The 13253-nt window shown below is 44.0% G+C and overlaps 1 protein-coding gene across 15 annotated transcripts in view; it reads left to right on the top strand.

Annotated features, from left to right (window-relative positions):
- Positions 1 to 13253, top strand: part of KCNMA1 (potassium calcium-activated channel subfamily M alpha 1) — a 773076-nt gene that overhangs the window by 681338 nt on the left and 78485 nt on the right. For all 15 annotated transcript variants that reach the window (XR_009734238.1, XM_061405428.1, XM_061405415.1 and 12 more), the window contains 3 exons: positions 1866 to 1989; positions 6716 to 6940; positions 10844 to 11036. Coding sequence is in view for 14 of the 15 variants with exons in the window: in XM_061405428.1 (XP_061261412.1) it covers positions 1866 to 1989; positions 6716 to 6940; positions 10844 to 11036 (542 nt within the window). In the remaining variant the exon portion in view is untranslated. The remainder of the gene's footprint in view (positions 1 to 1865; positions 1990 to 6715; positions 6941 to 10843; positions 11037 to 13253) is intronic.

The following is a 13253-nucleotide window of genomic DNA, read 5'->3' as shown; positions in this document are numbered from 1 at the left end:
CTAGGGCTAGGAAGAAAGAATCTATTCTGTTCATTTTCTCAGACTCCTTCTTTATGGTGAGTAGTGGATATCTATAGGACTCTTAAAAAATTCTTCAAGGACAAAAATATTTAAGTTTTCTCTTGCCATGATCTGTAACCCATTCTTATCAGCAACTGCCTTTTTATTTTAGCATTTGGGGCTGAGTTCAGTGTTTGAAAGGTGACCTGCTGGTTTACAACACCTCCAGACTTTGCAGCAACCCAACTACTGAGATGTTATTCCGAGCTGATCGTTCTTCTCCTTTTAAGATCAGATATGACAGTTCCTGTAGTCGTCTGGCATGTTCATGGAAGATAACTGTAGGATTGCCCTGCACAATATTTGTCATTTGGTGCAGCCTAAAAGAAAATTCGCAGGAATAAATAAAAGCAGTGAGAGTCTTCCCCACTTAAGTGGGAATGGGAGGCCTGCTAGGAGGGCCATGGTAGGAATCCTAAATGTTCAATTCTAGGTCTCTGGACCATATCAAAGGGACTGGTATTACACTGTCTATGTTCCAAACATACAGATGAGATACATCAGAGAAATTTCAGAGGAAGAAATATTAAGAACTAAAAGTTCAATTTTACACTTGAAATAGATGGTTTAAAAGGTAAAATAACTTTAAACTTTGGGAGTTTCAACTTATTTATATTTTCTGTTTCAAACTGATGAGATTATTCAGGGGAAATAGTTCCACTGTACAGATAGGTAACTATCCCTGGGATACTGTGGTAACTATGCCTAGGATACTATCCTAATTTTATATGGTCATTGTTGTAGGCACTCAAATACCTCCCTCAAAATGGAGGTCCAGAATCTCTGTCAGAGATAGAATCTAGACCACAGATATGGGCCAAGATGCACGATTTATATTTCTTATGCTGTAAGCTTGTTAGAGCTGCCTGATTCTATTGTAATTCTTATGGTTGTTGGTAAGGCTCTGCCAGTCCGCTGGAGGGGAAGCCTCTACAGAGACATCTTTTTTCTCCACCAGTAAATAAGGCAAGAGCAAGTGAATGTAGCTCTGAGAATTCAAGACAAGTTTATTAAGATGCCTCTGAGCTCGAGGCTCTCATCTGTGGAGGGAGTGTGGCAGTTGGGAGGTGAAGGTGCAGGTGGGGCGGTGCGTCATTGGACAGTGAGTGCAAATACAGCTGTCAAGGCAAGGAGAGAGCGTGTTGTTTAGTATTGAAATCATGTATTCCAGATGTGGGCATTTGGTAGTCAATCTGCTCTGAAGTGACATGCTGCTGAATCTTTAAAGGGCTTCAGCCAGGGAGAGCAAAATCTGATTGGGCAAATTGCTAAAATATTTAAAGTGCAGCCTGTTAAAGCTTTTACTGCGAAGAGCATCACGTCAGAAGTTGTAGTCAGAAAGAGCGAGTAATTGGCTTTCCATCCTCATGCCAGTCAGTCAGCATGAGGCTCTATTCCTATTCTTTCCTCTTCATTGCCAATGCTAATAACAACCCTTTGGGTGTGCGCGTGCACGTGTGTGTCATGGAGAGACTGGATAGCTGGTAAATGAGAACAGAAGGAGTGAGACATCCGTAAGAAGGGAGACTGAATCCACAGAATGATGTGAAGTCCATTGTAGAGAAAGGGGAATGGGAAAGAAAGGCAGAATTACTACCCAGCACAGGTCACCTGCACGTCCAGGAGGTGGTGGGGGTTCAGGGCAGTTATCTTTCACAGGATGGGTTTTGCAAGTAAAAGATTGGCCTTCAGTGACAAGCGCTTCCTCCGCTTCTCCCACCTCCTCTGAGATGTAACTCAGGGGGCACTTTCCATTTATAATTTATCACATTTCCACTTAGGTTTTCCTGTACTTTTCTCCCCAGGCATGACCCCTTGTTAATTCCTGGCAATGATCAGATTGACAACATGGACTCCAATGTGAAGAAATATGACTCTACTGGGATGTTTCACTGGTGTGCGCCCAAGGAGATAGAGAAAGTCATCCTGGTGAGTGACAGGTTGCAGAATCTGTGCCATCCGCTTCTGTCCCAAATTATATTTGCTGTGAATGAAGTTTTCCTAGCTGGATGGTGGGGTGTTTGTTCCTGGCCCTAATTATTTTTGGTAATTAACATTCAGGACATATGTTGAAGCAGCTAGAACTCGTATCAGAGCATGACCCAAGAGTGGAATTTTCGATCTGTGAATATGTATTGGCTCATTACCTTAGGGTGTGAAAGCCATCGTGGGAGCAGTATGTACCATATCCTGCAGGCGTGGTTGTCAGGCCAGAGCATGCCTATGCCATTAACTGTGTGGCCTTGGATCAGTCCCTTGAAGAATTTGCACTTCATCTCTTATGTGGAGGAAGATGGGATGAGAATGACCTTAACTCATAGAATTGTAGTGAAGATTAAAACCCAACATAGGACTCCATAAACTTACCTATTTTTATTATATATTAAATGCCATGAAGAAATCTGAATGCTACCTGTATCATCATTTGTTTATAATAGTGTCTTGTATCTTTCTAGATAATATATTTGCATATTTGTGATCCTTCTTAGGTCATGAGGTAGGCAGGCAAATCCCACTTGCTGATGATGACAAGGATGACCATGATCCACCTCGGAAAGGCTGGAGCCCATAGCCCCGTTTCCTGGTTGACTCATCTCAGTAGCAGCAGTGGGCTTCTGGTCTGTCTCAGGAATGTTAGAACAGATAATAATCCACGCTATTCTTTAGACTTGTCCGATTAACAGCTTAAGGTTTTACGCCTACATCGGCTTTCCTACCAGTTTATTGTCTTGCTAATCCATGCAAAATGGATTAATAATCAGGAAGGTCAGATGGAAAGGCTCTTCCTCCCTTGTGCTTTCTAATCCTCAGATTGCTGAGGCCTGCTCCTTTATGTCAGCCAGGAAAATCCTATCATTGCTGATGTTATGGCCACTGTTCCTAAGAAAGGAAGGTTCCAGTTCCTCAGAATGCCTTTGTGCTCTAATCCACTAGGTTTTCCCCTATGTTTTATCTGAATATGTGTGTGACTTCTCAATTTAATTATAATCGAGCATTAAGAACCAATACAGCTCTGTTCTGGAGGTTGTCTGGGAGGTGTGAAAGTTGCAGACAAAAGCATAGAAAGTCAGAATTCTCAGGAAGCAATCCTTTTCCAAGGAGTACAAATGGTTCTCATTACAAAGCTGCTGCTCTTGTTTATATTCTGATGTTGTATCTGCCCCACTTTTGCTCTGGGGATGTAAACTCATCCTGGTGTTACCCACCTTGGGGCATGTCAGAAGCTGGGTTGACATTTTGGGATGTAAGCTTTCAATGGCTTGCCTAGATAATCCTGAGAAGTGCATGGCTGACACTCAAAGCACCCTACCAGCCCCAAAGAGTTTAATGAGGTGAGTTACTACTCCTCTCATCTGAAAAATAGGATCATTTAACAAAACGTATTTCACAAACCTATTACATGTTAGACACTTGTTCTTGTTGCTAAAGATACAACCTCTGACAACAGCTGGTCTTATAGCTCTTGTAATCTAGTGGGGACAAAGACCAGATCTCAAGATAGACAATGACTATGTAATAACATTTTAGATATTGATAAAATGCTATGAAGAAAATAAAATGGGGTCATGGGCTAAATCAACCCTGAATATCCATTGGAAAGACTGAAGCTTAAGCTTCAAAACTTTGGCCACCTGATGTGAAGAGCCAACTCATTGGGAAAGACCCTGATGCTGGGGAAGATTGAGGGTAGGAAGAGAAGGGGGCAACCAGAGGATGAGGTGGTTGGATGGCACTGACTCAGTGGACATGAGTTTGAGCAAACTCTAGGAGATAGTGAAGGACAGGAAAGCCCAGCATGCTGTAGCAGTCCATGGGGTTGCAAAGAGTCAGACAGGACTTAGCAACTGAACAACAGCAGCAGTGTGGGCTAGAAGGGGCTTCCCAGGTGGTACAGTGCTAAAGAATCCACCTGCCAGTAAAGCAGATGTAAGAGACATGGGTTCAATCCCTGGGTCAGGAAGAACCCCTGGAGAAGGAAATGGCAACCCACTCCATCGTCCTTGTCTGGGAAATCCCACAGACCAAGGAGCCTGGAGGGCTACAGTCCGTGTCGTCAGATGCAACGGAGCACCCACACATGCATGGGCTAGAAAGGGACTTGTAGGTGCTGTTTAGACAGGGTGGTCCAAAAAACCCGTTGTCAAATAACCCTCTCAAAGAGATGAGAATGCTTGCGAGAGCCAGCTGCACGAGGATTGTTTGTGCATGTAGGATACTAAGTGCTTTTGGAGTTAGAAAATTCGAGATGGCTATAATTCTGAGAAAATGACCATCTAATTAAAAGATATAATGTACCATGAAACAATATATTAAAAGCTAAGCGTGGCAAGACACAAAGTGCTGTTTCACTCTAGCGTGTATTTAAGTGGCCAGGGAAATCTTATTAGATACAAACAGGTTGAGCTGAGAAGGGGTTAATGGCCGTGAAGGCCCCACATACATGGACTAGGCCTTGAAGGATATATAGGAAAAAGAAGATACACACAAGTGGTTTCTCCATTGGGTCTAATATCTGACTGAATCCGTCTCCCCAGGGCTACATCCTGGGAATTGGGGTCTTTACCAGGTTCTCCAGGTCATACTGCTCTGGTTAGTCTGAGGATCTCGTGTGTTGGACACCAGATCTAAGCTCCTGGGATTAGCACAGTGAACGGCCACTCTGCTAACTGGTGCTTTCCCTAGCTCCACACGTCTAGATTTCCGGCCTCTATTCTGAACTTAGTTTTTATTTCCCAGGCTTCCTGAAGGGAGCTAGCCTCCCAAATGACCTGGCCAAATAAAACTAATCAGGAATCCCATCACAGCACATTACAGACAGGTTGACCCTCTGCTGCTGGTACCTAGACATGCATGCTCCATCCAGCCAAGATAACTCACTCATCCATGAAGCAGTGATGGGGATGTGACTCCCTAGCGGCTCCTCCTTGGTCACCATTTATAAGACATGTTTTATGGCCTGCATCTTAGATGTCCCTGTACTGTTGCAGAGAGAAACCAATAACGGTGACAGCCCCTGCTTTATTCTAACGATCAGGGAGTAAAAGCTAGCTTCTTCCTCTCCTTGGGGGTTGCTGTAATAACCCTGACATTGTCATGAATTGCAATATTGGCATTTAAACAATCAATACACTGGTCAATTCTAGAGATTAAATTGAGCAGAGTTTGATATGTGCAGTGGACATTAATATGCCTCCCCAAAAGCATTGTAAGCCACATGGGGCCGTCCAGACATGCAATGGGTGAACTGGGAGGAAGAAAGGAAGTTGGGAGGCATTGGACCAGAAAGAGAGGCAGAGAAAGACCCACAACTGGCCTCCTGTGTTGCTCTTTGCATGAACACAGTAAGCAGAGGGGCCAGCAGGGGCTAAAGGTTTAATTGTCCTGGGAAGCTTAAACTGGGGTGACTTTATTCTTTCATTTGTCCCCTTTGTGAATTATAGGCCTGGAGTTGGGGGAAGACGGGGGCCTGTTGCTCTTGCTGTTCTGATCCTTCTCGTGATTGTTTGGGAGTCTTCCTCTGATGACTTAGCACAAGTGGTCGCTCTAGTTGTGTCCCTGCAAACCCTAAGGCAGCAGTGGATAGCGGTCGGCAAACTCCCTCTGTAAAGGGTCATATAACAAAGAATTTACAACTAATCACCTCTGCTTTTGAAATGTAAAACCAGCCGCCGGCAACACCTAAACCAGTAAGACCAGCCGTGTTGTGATAAAACTTTCTTGGAATTTGAACTTCATATAAGTTTTACGTAGTATGAGATATTTTTCTTTTGATTTTTTGCCAACAATTTCAAACATAAACACCAATCTTTGCTCCCTGGCCAGAGATAAGCAGGTACTGGGTTAGATTTGGCCTGTGAGTCATCGTTTGCTAGCCCCTGGCTTTGGGCTGTCATTTTCTACCTTCGGATGTAGTAATGTCCTGTGGGATCCCATTGATGAGTCTAGAATTCAAAGCTCATCTCTTGAGCCAAGGCCAGCACGAGTCTGACTATTTTATCATCATCTCAGCAACAAAGGAAAACAGTTTTATCAACAATTTCCTGGAAACTAAGACTTCCTTTTCCAAATGACGTCAGTATTGCTCTTCTTTCTTATCTCTCCCCATGAATCCTTTTCATATGTATGTATGGCATAGCTTCCTTAAATCTTTTTTTAAAAGAAAGTAGTGATGTGTGTGAATATATATTTTTGTTGTTGTTTAACCACGAAGTCGTGTCTGACTCTTTGCAACCCCATGGACTTCATATTTATTACATCAGTATAGTTTCTGTACATATACTCGAGTTATAGGCATATATTCCCTGGTGGCTCAGATGGTAAAGAATCTGCCTGCAATGTGGGAGTCCCAGGTTTTATCCCTGGGTCAGGAAGATCCCCTTGGAGAAGGGAATGGCTACCCACTCCCGTGTTCTTGCCTGGAGAATCCCATGGGCAGAGGAGTCTAGTGAGCTATAGTCCATGGGGTTGCAAAGAGTCAGACATGACTGAGCGATTAACACATGGCATGGATATAACATTGAAGGAATAAAAAATAATAGTACATAGCAAGCACTCAGTGACTGTTTACTTGTTATTTTACAAAAGTGATTTTCTAGTCCCTTGCACAACCCCGTGAGGTCTTCTCTCCAATGCTTGTGCTCTTCTCCCCTGGCAGACCCGAAGTGAAGCTGCCATGACCGTCCTGAGCGGCCACGTGGTGGTCTGCATCTTCGGCGACGTCAGCTCTGCCCTGATTGGCCTTCGGAACCTGGTGATGCCGCTCCGTGCCAGCAACTTTCACTACCACGAGCTCAAGCACATCGTGTTTGTGGGCTCCATCGAGTACCTCAAGCGGGAATGGGAGACACTGCATAACTTCCCCAAGGTTTCCATCTTGCCTGTAAGTCCAAGGTCACGTTACCAATGCTTCTTTCTCCTTTGTATTCACGAAAGAGAAATCCCAGATGAATATAATGGTTGTAGCTTTGATCATGCCTCTGCTTCTTCATCTGGTTATGGGCCTGAGGACTCAGCCCTTCCCTTACACTCTGTCTAGGAATATCCAAACCCTGAGAGACCTTATTAAAAGGAATTTGCAGCCAAGTTCAGTCGCTCACCAGACATGGAGTTTAGCTGGTATCAAATGTATTAACCATATCAGTGTCTAAACACTTTCTCTCTTACCTACCCAAACCCAGTGCTTTGCAATAGTATAAAGCTTATAGTGGAATTTACATATGGGACTATTTATATCACTTTATTTATGGCATTATAACTGCTTGGAGAAATCTTATTTTATCTTGTTCTGTTTTTAACTAAATGTATTTAACAGAATTTTCATTTCTGCTGTGCAGAGGACCAACCCCTTCTGCTGGCCAACCCCTGCTTCCATCATCGTCATTTAGAAACCCTGTAATGTTTCCATACCATTGCGTGTGTACACATCGGTGCCCATGTGTGCCTGTGATATTATTGATTATAAAACACATAAAAGGAACAGTTTTGGACTCCACAATTTAATGTGAGGGCATGGGGTTCATGATTTGAGAGTCATGTAACTACTTCCTTAATTAGTAATCAATATATTTTCTATAAATTCCCAAATAATTGGAGAGCACTTTACATTTTAACCTTTCCTGTAGTTCTTCAAGCTACAAATCCATGCAAATGCTACTTATTCTCCAGACTTTTTTCTTGGAAGTTCATATCCCTAAAACTGAGGGACACAAATTTGATTCTATATTTCAAGAAGTCTGGATTTTTTCCCCACTTTTGAAGCTAAAATTCATTTTTTTCTGTTATTAGCTTCTAGAATCTCAGAAATGGAAAGAATCAAGTAATATAATTCAATAAGAAAGACATAAAAATCTATCCATAAGCAATGCCGTTTGTAGCTACCATGTATCCTTATATACACCTAGCACAAAAGACAGTTAATATAGACAATAAATATATAAAGAAGTGAGAAAAATACAGACAGAGATCTTTTGGATGCTGGACCCCAAAAGTCAGTTCATCACTGACTTGATGAACACATGTGGCTAAAAATAGTCACCTGCAGAAAATCAAATAGTCTTACCCAGAAGAGCAGAAGCAGAGATATACCTTGCTAATTTCAGGAACGTGATAGTTGTGATTACATATTTCCACCATTATTTTTCCTACATGTGCCTTCCTACATGTCCTTGGGAGCAATAGACTGGGGTACAAAAGTATTTTGTGAAGAGCTTACTGTTTTTCTGGGACACAGTTGTCCATGTATATGTTGGGGTCTGTGTACGGTGTTTGCTATGTATGGTTGTTTGTTGTGTGTGCTTCCTTCTTCGTGCCCTTGTGCACATCTACTCATCTGCCTATGTCTATGTGAACTAGTTCTGTTTGCAGCCTCTCCTATTTCAAACCTTCCAAAATTTAGCACACTCAGGCATGGCATATTTGTACAAAATGGGCCCTCACCTTTTTCTTCACCTATTTCATTCCTTAAACAGGGCCCCACGTATTGGGCCATCCCGGAGAAACATGGACTTCTCAGGTGGTGGTGCTGCTGCTGCTGCTAAGTCGCTTCAGTCGTGTCCAATTCTGTGCGACCCCATAGACGGCAGCCCACCAGGCTCCCCTGTCCCTGGGATTCTCTGGGCAAGAATAGTGGAGTGGGTTGTCATTTCCTTCTCCAATGCATGAAGGTGCTAGTGGTTAAGAACCCACATGCCAATGCAGGAGACTTAAGAAGTGTGGCTTCAATCCCTGGGTCAGGAAGATCTCCTGGAGGAGGGCATGGCAAATCATTCCAGTATTCTTATCTGGAGAATCGCATGGACAGAGGAGCCTGGAGAGCTACAGTCCATGGGGTCGCAAAGAGTCAGAAGTGACTGAAAGAACTTAGCACACGTAGAGAAACACAGTGTTTCTGTGTATGTCATTTGTATTACTTGAGTTTTGAACTCATGTGTGTACAGCTGTACAGGGATTGTCTTATATCACAATTACTGTTGGATTTTCTGCAAGGTGAAAATTAAAAGAATATGGATGTAAGCAGTTGAAGCTTATGCATTGGTGAAATGTTTCAGGAAGCTGGTCAGACTTATTTTGCACCAAAGACCCCAGGAAAAGAGGGGAGAGTTCTTCTCTCAAAAGATCCTGCTCCAGAGCTTGGAACTAGCAGCTTCCCCACCCTATAGGCCTCTTCCTTCATAATTTCACTTTGAAGCAATATTTTGGAGGCTGAGAATAGAATCATTACTGCCACTGAGTCATAAAAAGAGGGCTGATGGCCTTGATCTCTGTGGCCAAGTCTAGTATTCTCAAAGTCCCCTTTCCAGGAAGGAGAATGAGAGGAAGGCATCCAGAGATATAGGCAGTTGGCAGACCCTCTCCCTACTGGCTCAGTGAGTTGAAGGTAACTCAGATCTCTATGAAGGCACATCAGAAGCTGGATTTAGGCTGGGGGATGAGGGAGGCTGGTAGCTGGCCATGAACTCCAAAATGATGCCTGTGGGGCCCTCTTACATGGGATGGCCAGATTATTCGGCCATAGCCCTCGACGAGGACACAGAGCATGTGGGGGTCATGCCCCTGTCCTTCAATCCTAACCCTTATATTTTACCAGTGGCTACATTTCTGACCTCTCTGTCATTCCCTCCTTTGTTTTGTCATTCAAATGTAATTCCCCATTGTTTTCTGTTGTTATGGGACATTTCAAAAAAATCTGTTTACTGGCTTATTTATTTTTAATTACTCCAGTAATATACAAATATGTTCTTGTTATAAAATATTCAAACAAAAAAGAAGTATGTAAAGTCAAAAACAAACTTTTCCTTCCAGTCTTATTCCCCTCCCCAGGGGTAATTACTGTTATTAATTTAGTGTGTACTTTTTCTGAACTTTCTCTCTGAAAGTTTGTATATACATTCATGCATGTATAGTTCTATTTTGTGGGTTTCTTTTTGCATAAATGAAATCATACTTTCTGAATTGTCTAGAACTTGTTTTTTGTTTGTTTGCTTTACTTGCTCCTCTCTCTTTGAGATCCTTCCAAAGCAATACCTACATGGAGAACTCTTTTTCAGTCCTTTTACCTACTACAGAGACTTCCACTGTAAATCTATCTGATGGTGTATTTAACCAGGCCTATGTTCTTGGACAATGACTCGACTTCCTTGTTTTTTTTTCTTGCTCAAAAGATGCAGTAAAATGATATGACGTGAAGCTTTACCCACGCTTCCATCTCCCCTTTGCAAGATGCACATTGATTGCACTCTCTCCCACCTCTTCCAAACTGAGCGCTGCATTCAGCCCCACCTCATCACACCATGCTCCCTGGCTATTTCCCCTTGGCTGCCTTGGAAATTCTAGTTGGAGCTGCTGTCTTTTTGCCTGAGACAGAAGTGACTTGCTATTAAATAAACAGGCATTTGAAATCCACCCCTTTGTTACATTCTGAAAGCCAGAGGTTGCCACAGGACAGTTACTTAAATCAAGACAATTTCCAGGCAGGAAGAAGATGTAGAACCCTGGCATTATTCCTCTCCCTCGTTAGTTAGTAATAGCTTGATTGAGTATTGAGAGCAAGCCTAAAATGCTGCCATCAGCACCAACTACCCTTTAGATTAGCACACAGCTCCTATTCCCTTGAATGTAGTTAGGCCAGCTTAATGTCAAGGCATAAAAAAGATACTTGTTAAATAATTTCCCAGAGCTCCGGCTCAATCTTTAATTTGTTTTTATTTTTTCCCCCTCTTTCCCTCTCGTCCCTCAGTCTCATTTTTGCTTCTCCTTTTTTTTTTCTCTTTCTTCTATGCCAAAGGGTACGCCATTAAGTCGGGCTGATTTAAGGGCCGTCAACATCAACCTCTGTGACATGTGCGTTATCCTGTCAGCCAATCAGAATAATATTGATGATACTTCGCTGCAGGACAAGGAATGCATCTTGGCGTCACTCAACATCAAATCTATGCAGTTTGATGACAGCATCGGGGTCTTGCAGGCTAATTCCCAAGGTAAGGACAGCCTGTAATACTTCTCCGCTGTGCCTACAGGGGACAGGGGCTGGCAAGAGGGACATCCTTCACTCAGTAATTCAAAGAGGCTCACATCAGCCTGCCTGGTAGTGAAACCTGCTGTGGCTGCCGCAGCTTTCAAAGGGGCATCTCCTGCCTCTTCTTGCCAGCCCAGGAAGCGGGCTTGAGACCTGAACACCCACACTCACAATAGACTGCCTTCCCGAGAATGATCCAGCTTTTGAAACACCACCCCCTCAGCCTTCCCAAACAGTGGCTTCATGACCAAGGTCACCAGCAAAATGTCAGAGCACTGAAATGATGCTGGCCAAACAGTTCCCAATGTTTCTGCCGGACACATATTTTTGCCATTGACCTGGGTTAAGCTTTGCCATTGTTAGAGCTGCACGGGGGTGTTAAGCTTTGCATTGTTACAGGATGATCAGGGGATGGTGGTCTCTGGAGAGTGAGGACTATATGGACACTCAAAGTCATTTAGCAAGAGGTGACACTTGTCAGCCCGGGAAGCGTTCTCTGTAGGAGGCACGGTGGCTTTAAATGACACATCTGCCATCTCTGCTCTGCCCCAGTCTTTCTTGTCATTTGCTCTGGGATCCTGGACAGATGGTAACAAGTAAAGATGTTGTCTAGGAGTCTCAGAGAAGCAGCACTGCTGAACCCCTGCAGCAAACAACCTCACTCATCATGGCCTTGACGGGATTGGATGGGAAGTGTGTTCTGCCAAGTAACACCTCTGTGTGGGTTTGCCATGAGCTGGAAAATCATTGTCACACGTGGTCTGCTGGATGGGTGGCATTGGGTGCTTGATGGGGACCTGAATGCCATCACCCCAAGAGTAAAGGTAGACGATGCACAGCCCATGAGAACTATAGCCACTGGGCGATGAAGCACCGTCTTGGTGGTTTGATAAAGCTCCATCCTGCAGCCTAGGCCTATGTGCCACATTATCTTTGTCAACTCAGCATCACCACTGCCTCCTCCTGAGGTCTCCTCAACATCACAGTGAAGCCAGGAACGATAGTTTCTAGAATCCCTTTACCTGCATGGTTATGGGCTGGAGTCTACCAATGAGAGAGGACTCTGGGTCTATCTAGATGGTAGGAGAGAAAAAGAAGCCTTAGTTCTTGGGAGGCAGTTATAGCCAGACCTTGAACAGATGCAAGGTTCAAAGCGACTCTCAGCAGAAACTTTGGCAACCACTGACTTTGCTACTTGAAATGGAGACTGGGGTGCGAGTTTCCCTGAGGGTCCCGAGGTTCTGCTGAAGTTCAGGAGAACTTCCCCCTTGGTGTTGCAAGTGAAATGGATAATGCTGACCTCTTTGACTTTGCTCCTCCAGCCCTTCTCTAGGCAGTGTCAGCCTCTAGTTTTCATCTTACCTGTAGCAGAGTGGCTTCTATTCTTGACATACCCTGGTTGATACAGCCTGTAGCTTGGTTTTGGCCTCTCCACTCCACCTCCTTTGCCTTGCCCCCCAATTTAAATCTTGGTCTCCATTTGCTCGGTCATGCCTGCTGGACAGAGCAATGTGCCAAGGCCGAAGAAAGAGCCTAAACTCTTTCCTGCCTCCCGAACGGCCTGCTCAGGGAGCTGAGATGACAAAGGATGAGAGGAAACAGTGAGCTTGTCTTCTTGGAGAAGGAAGAGGCAAGCTAGGTTTTGGTTTCTGCCTTTAGGGAGTTGATCTTCACTGTGTCGTCCCACCCATACCCCAGCGTGGGCATCACACAGGGACCATGTAGAAATGCAGACTCTCATGCCACCCAGACCTATGTGGTCAGAACCTGCATCCTAACAGCATCCCTGAGTGACTGTGTGCACTACTTTAAGGCACAAAAAATGTTCACATTCACAGCACGGGGTCCAGTGGACACATGACCCAACCCAATTAGATGCCCCTCTTCTCCTGGCAGGAACTAGCAGAGGGAATGGAAAACAGTAGAAGCAGGGGAAGTGCTCCCTTCAGGTGGAGAAGGAACCAAATTGGGGGGCAGGTGGGAAGGAAAAGACTCCCTTTCCCCAGCATGCCAGTTTCCTCCCAATTCAGTAATCATAACTTTCAAGGTCCTAGTTTAGTATCTTGACATACAGTATAGTCACATATGCATCTGACGTCGGTGTTTCTTCCAGCTCTCTTAAACCTTTTCCCAGACTCTGAGATCCTATTTAATGGCCAAACTGGTTTTAAAAAAAATG

The sequence above is a fragment of the Bos javanicus genome, chromosome 28, assembly GCF_032452875.1.
Source record: "Bos javanicus breed banteng chromosome 28, ARS-OSU_banteng_1.0, whole genome shotgun sequence".
NCBI lineage: Eukaryota > Metazoa > Chordata > Mammalia > Artiodactyla > Bovidae > Bos > Bos javanicus.
The sequence above is the reverse complement of the archived record's forward strand: the minus strand, read 5'-3'. Positions and strand labels throughout refer to the sequence as shown.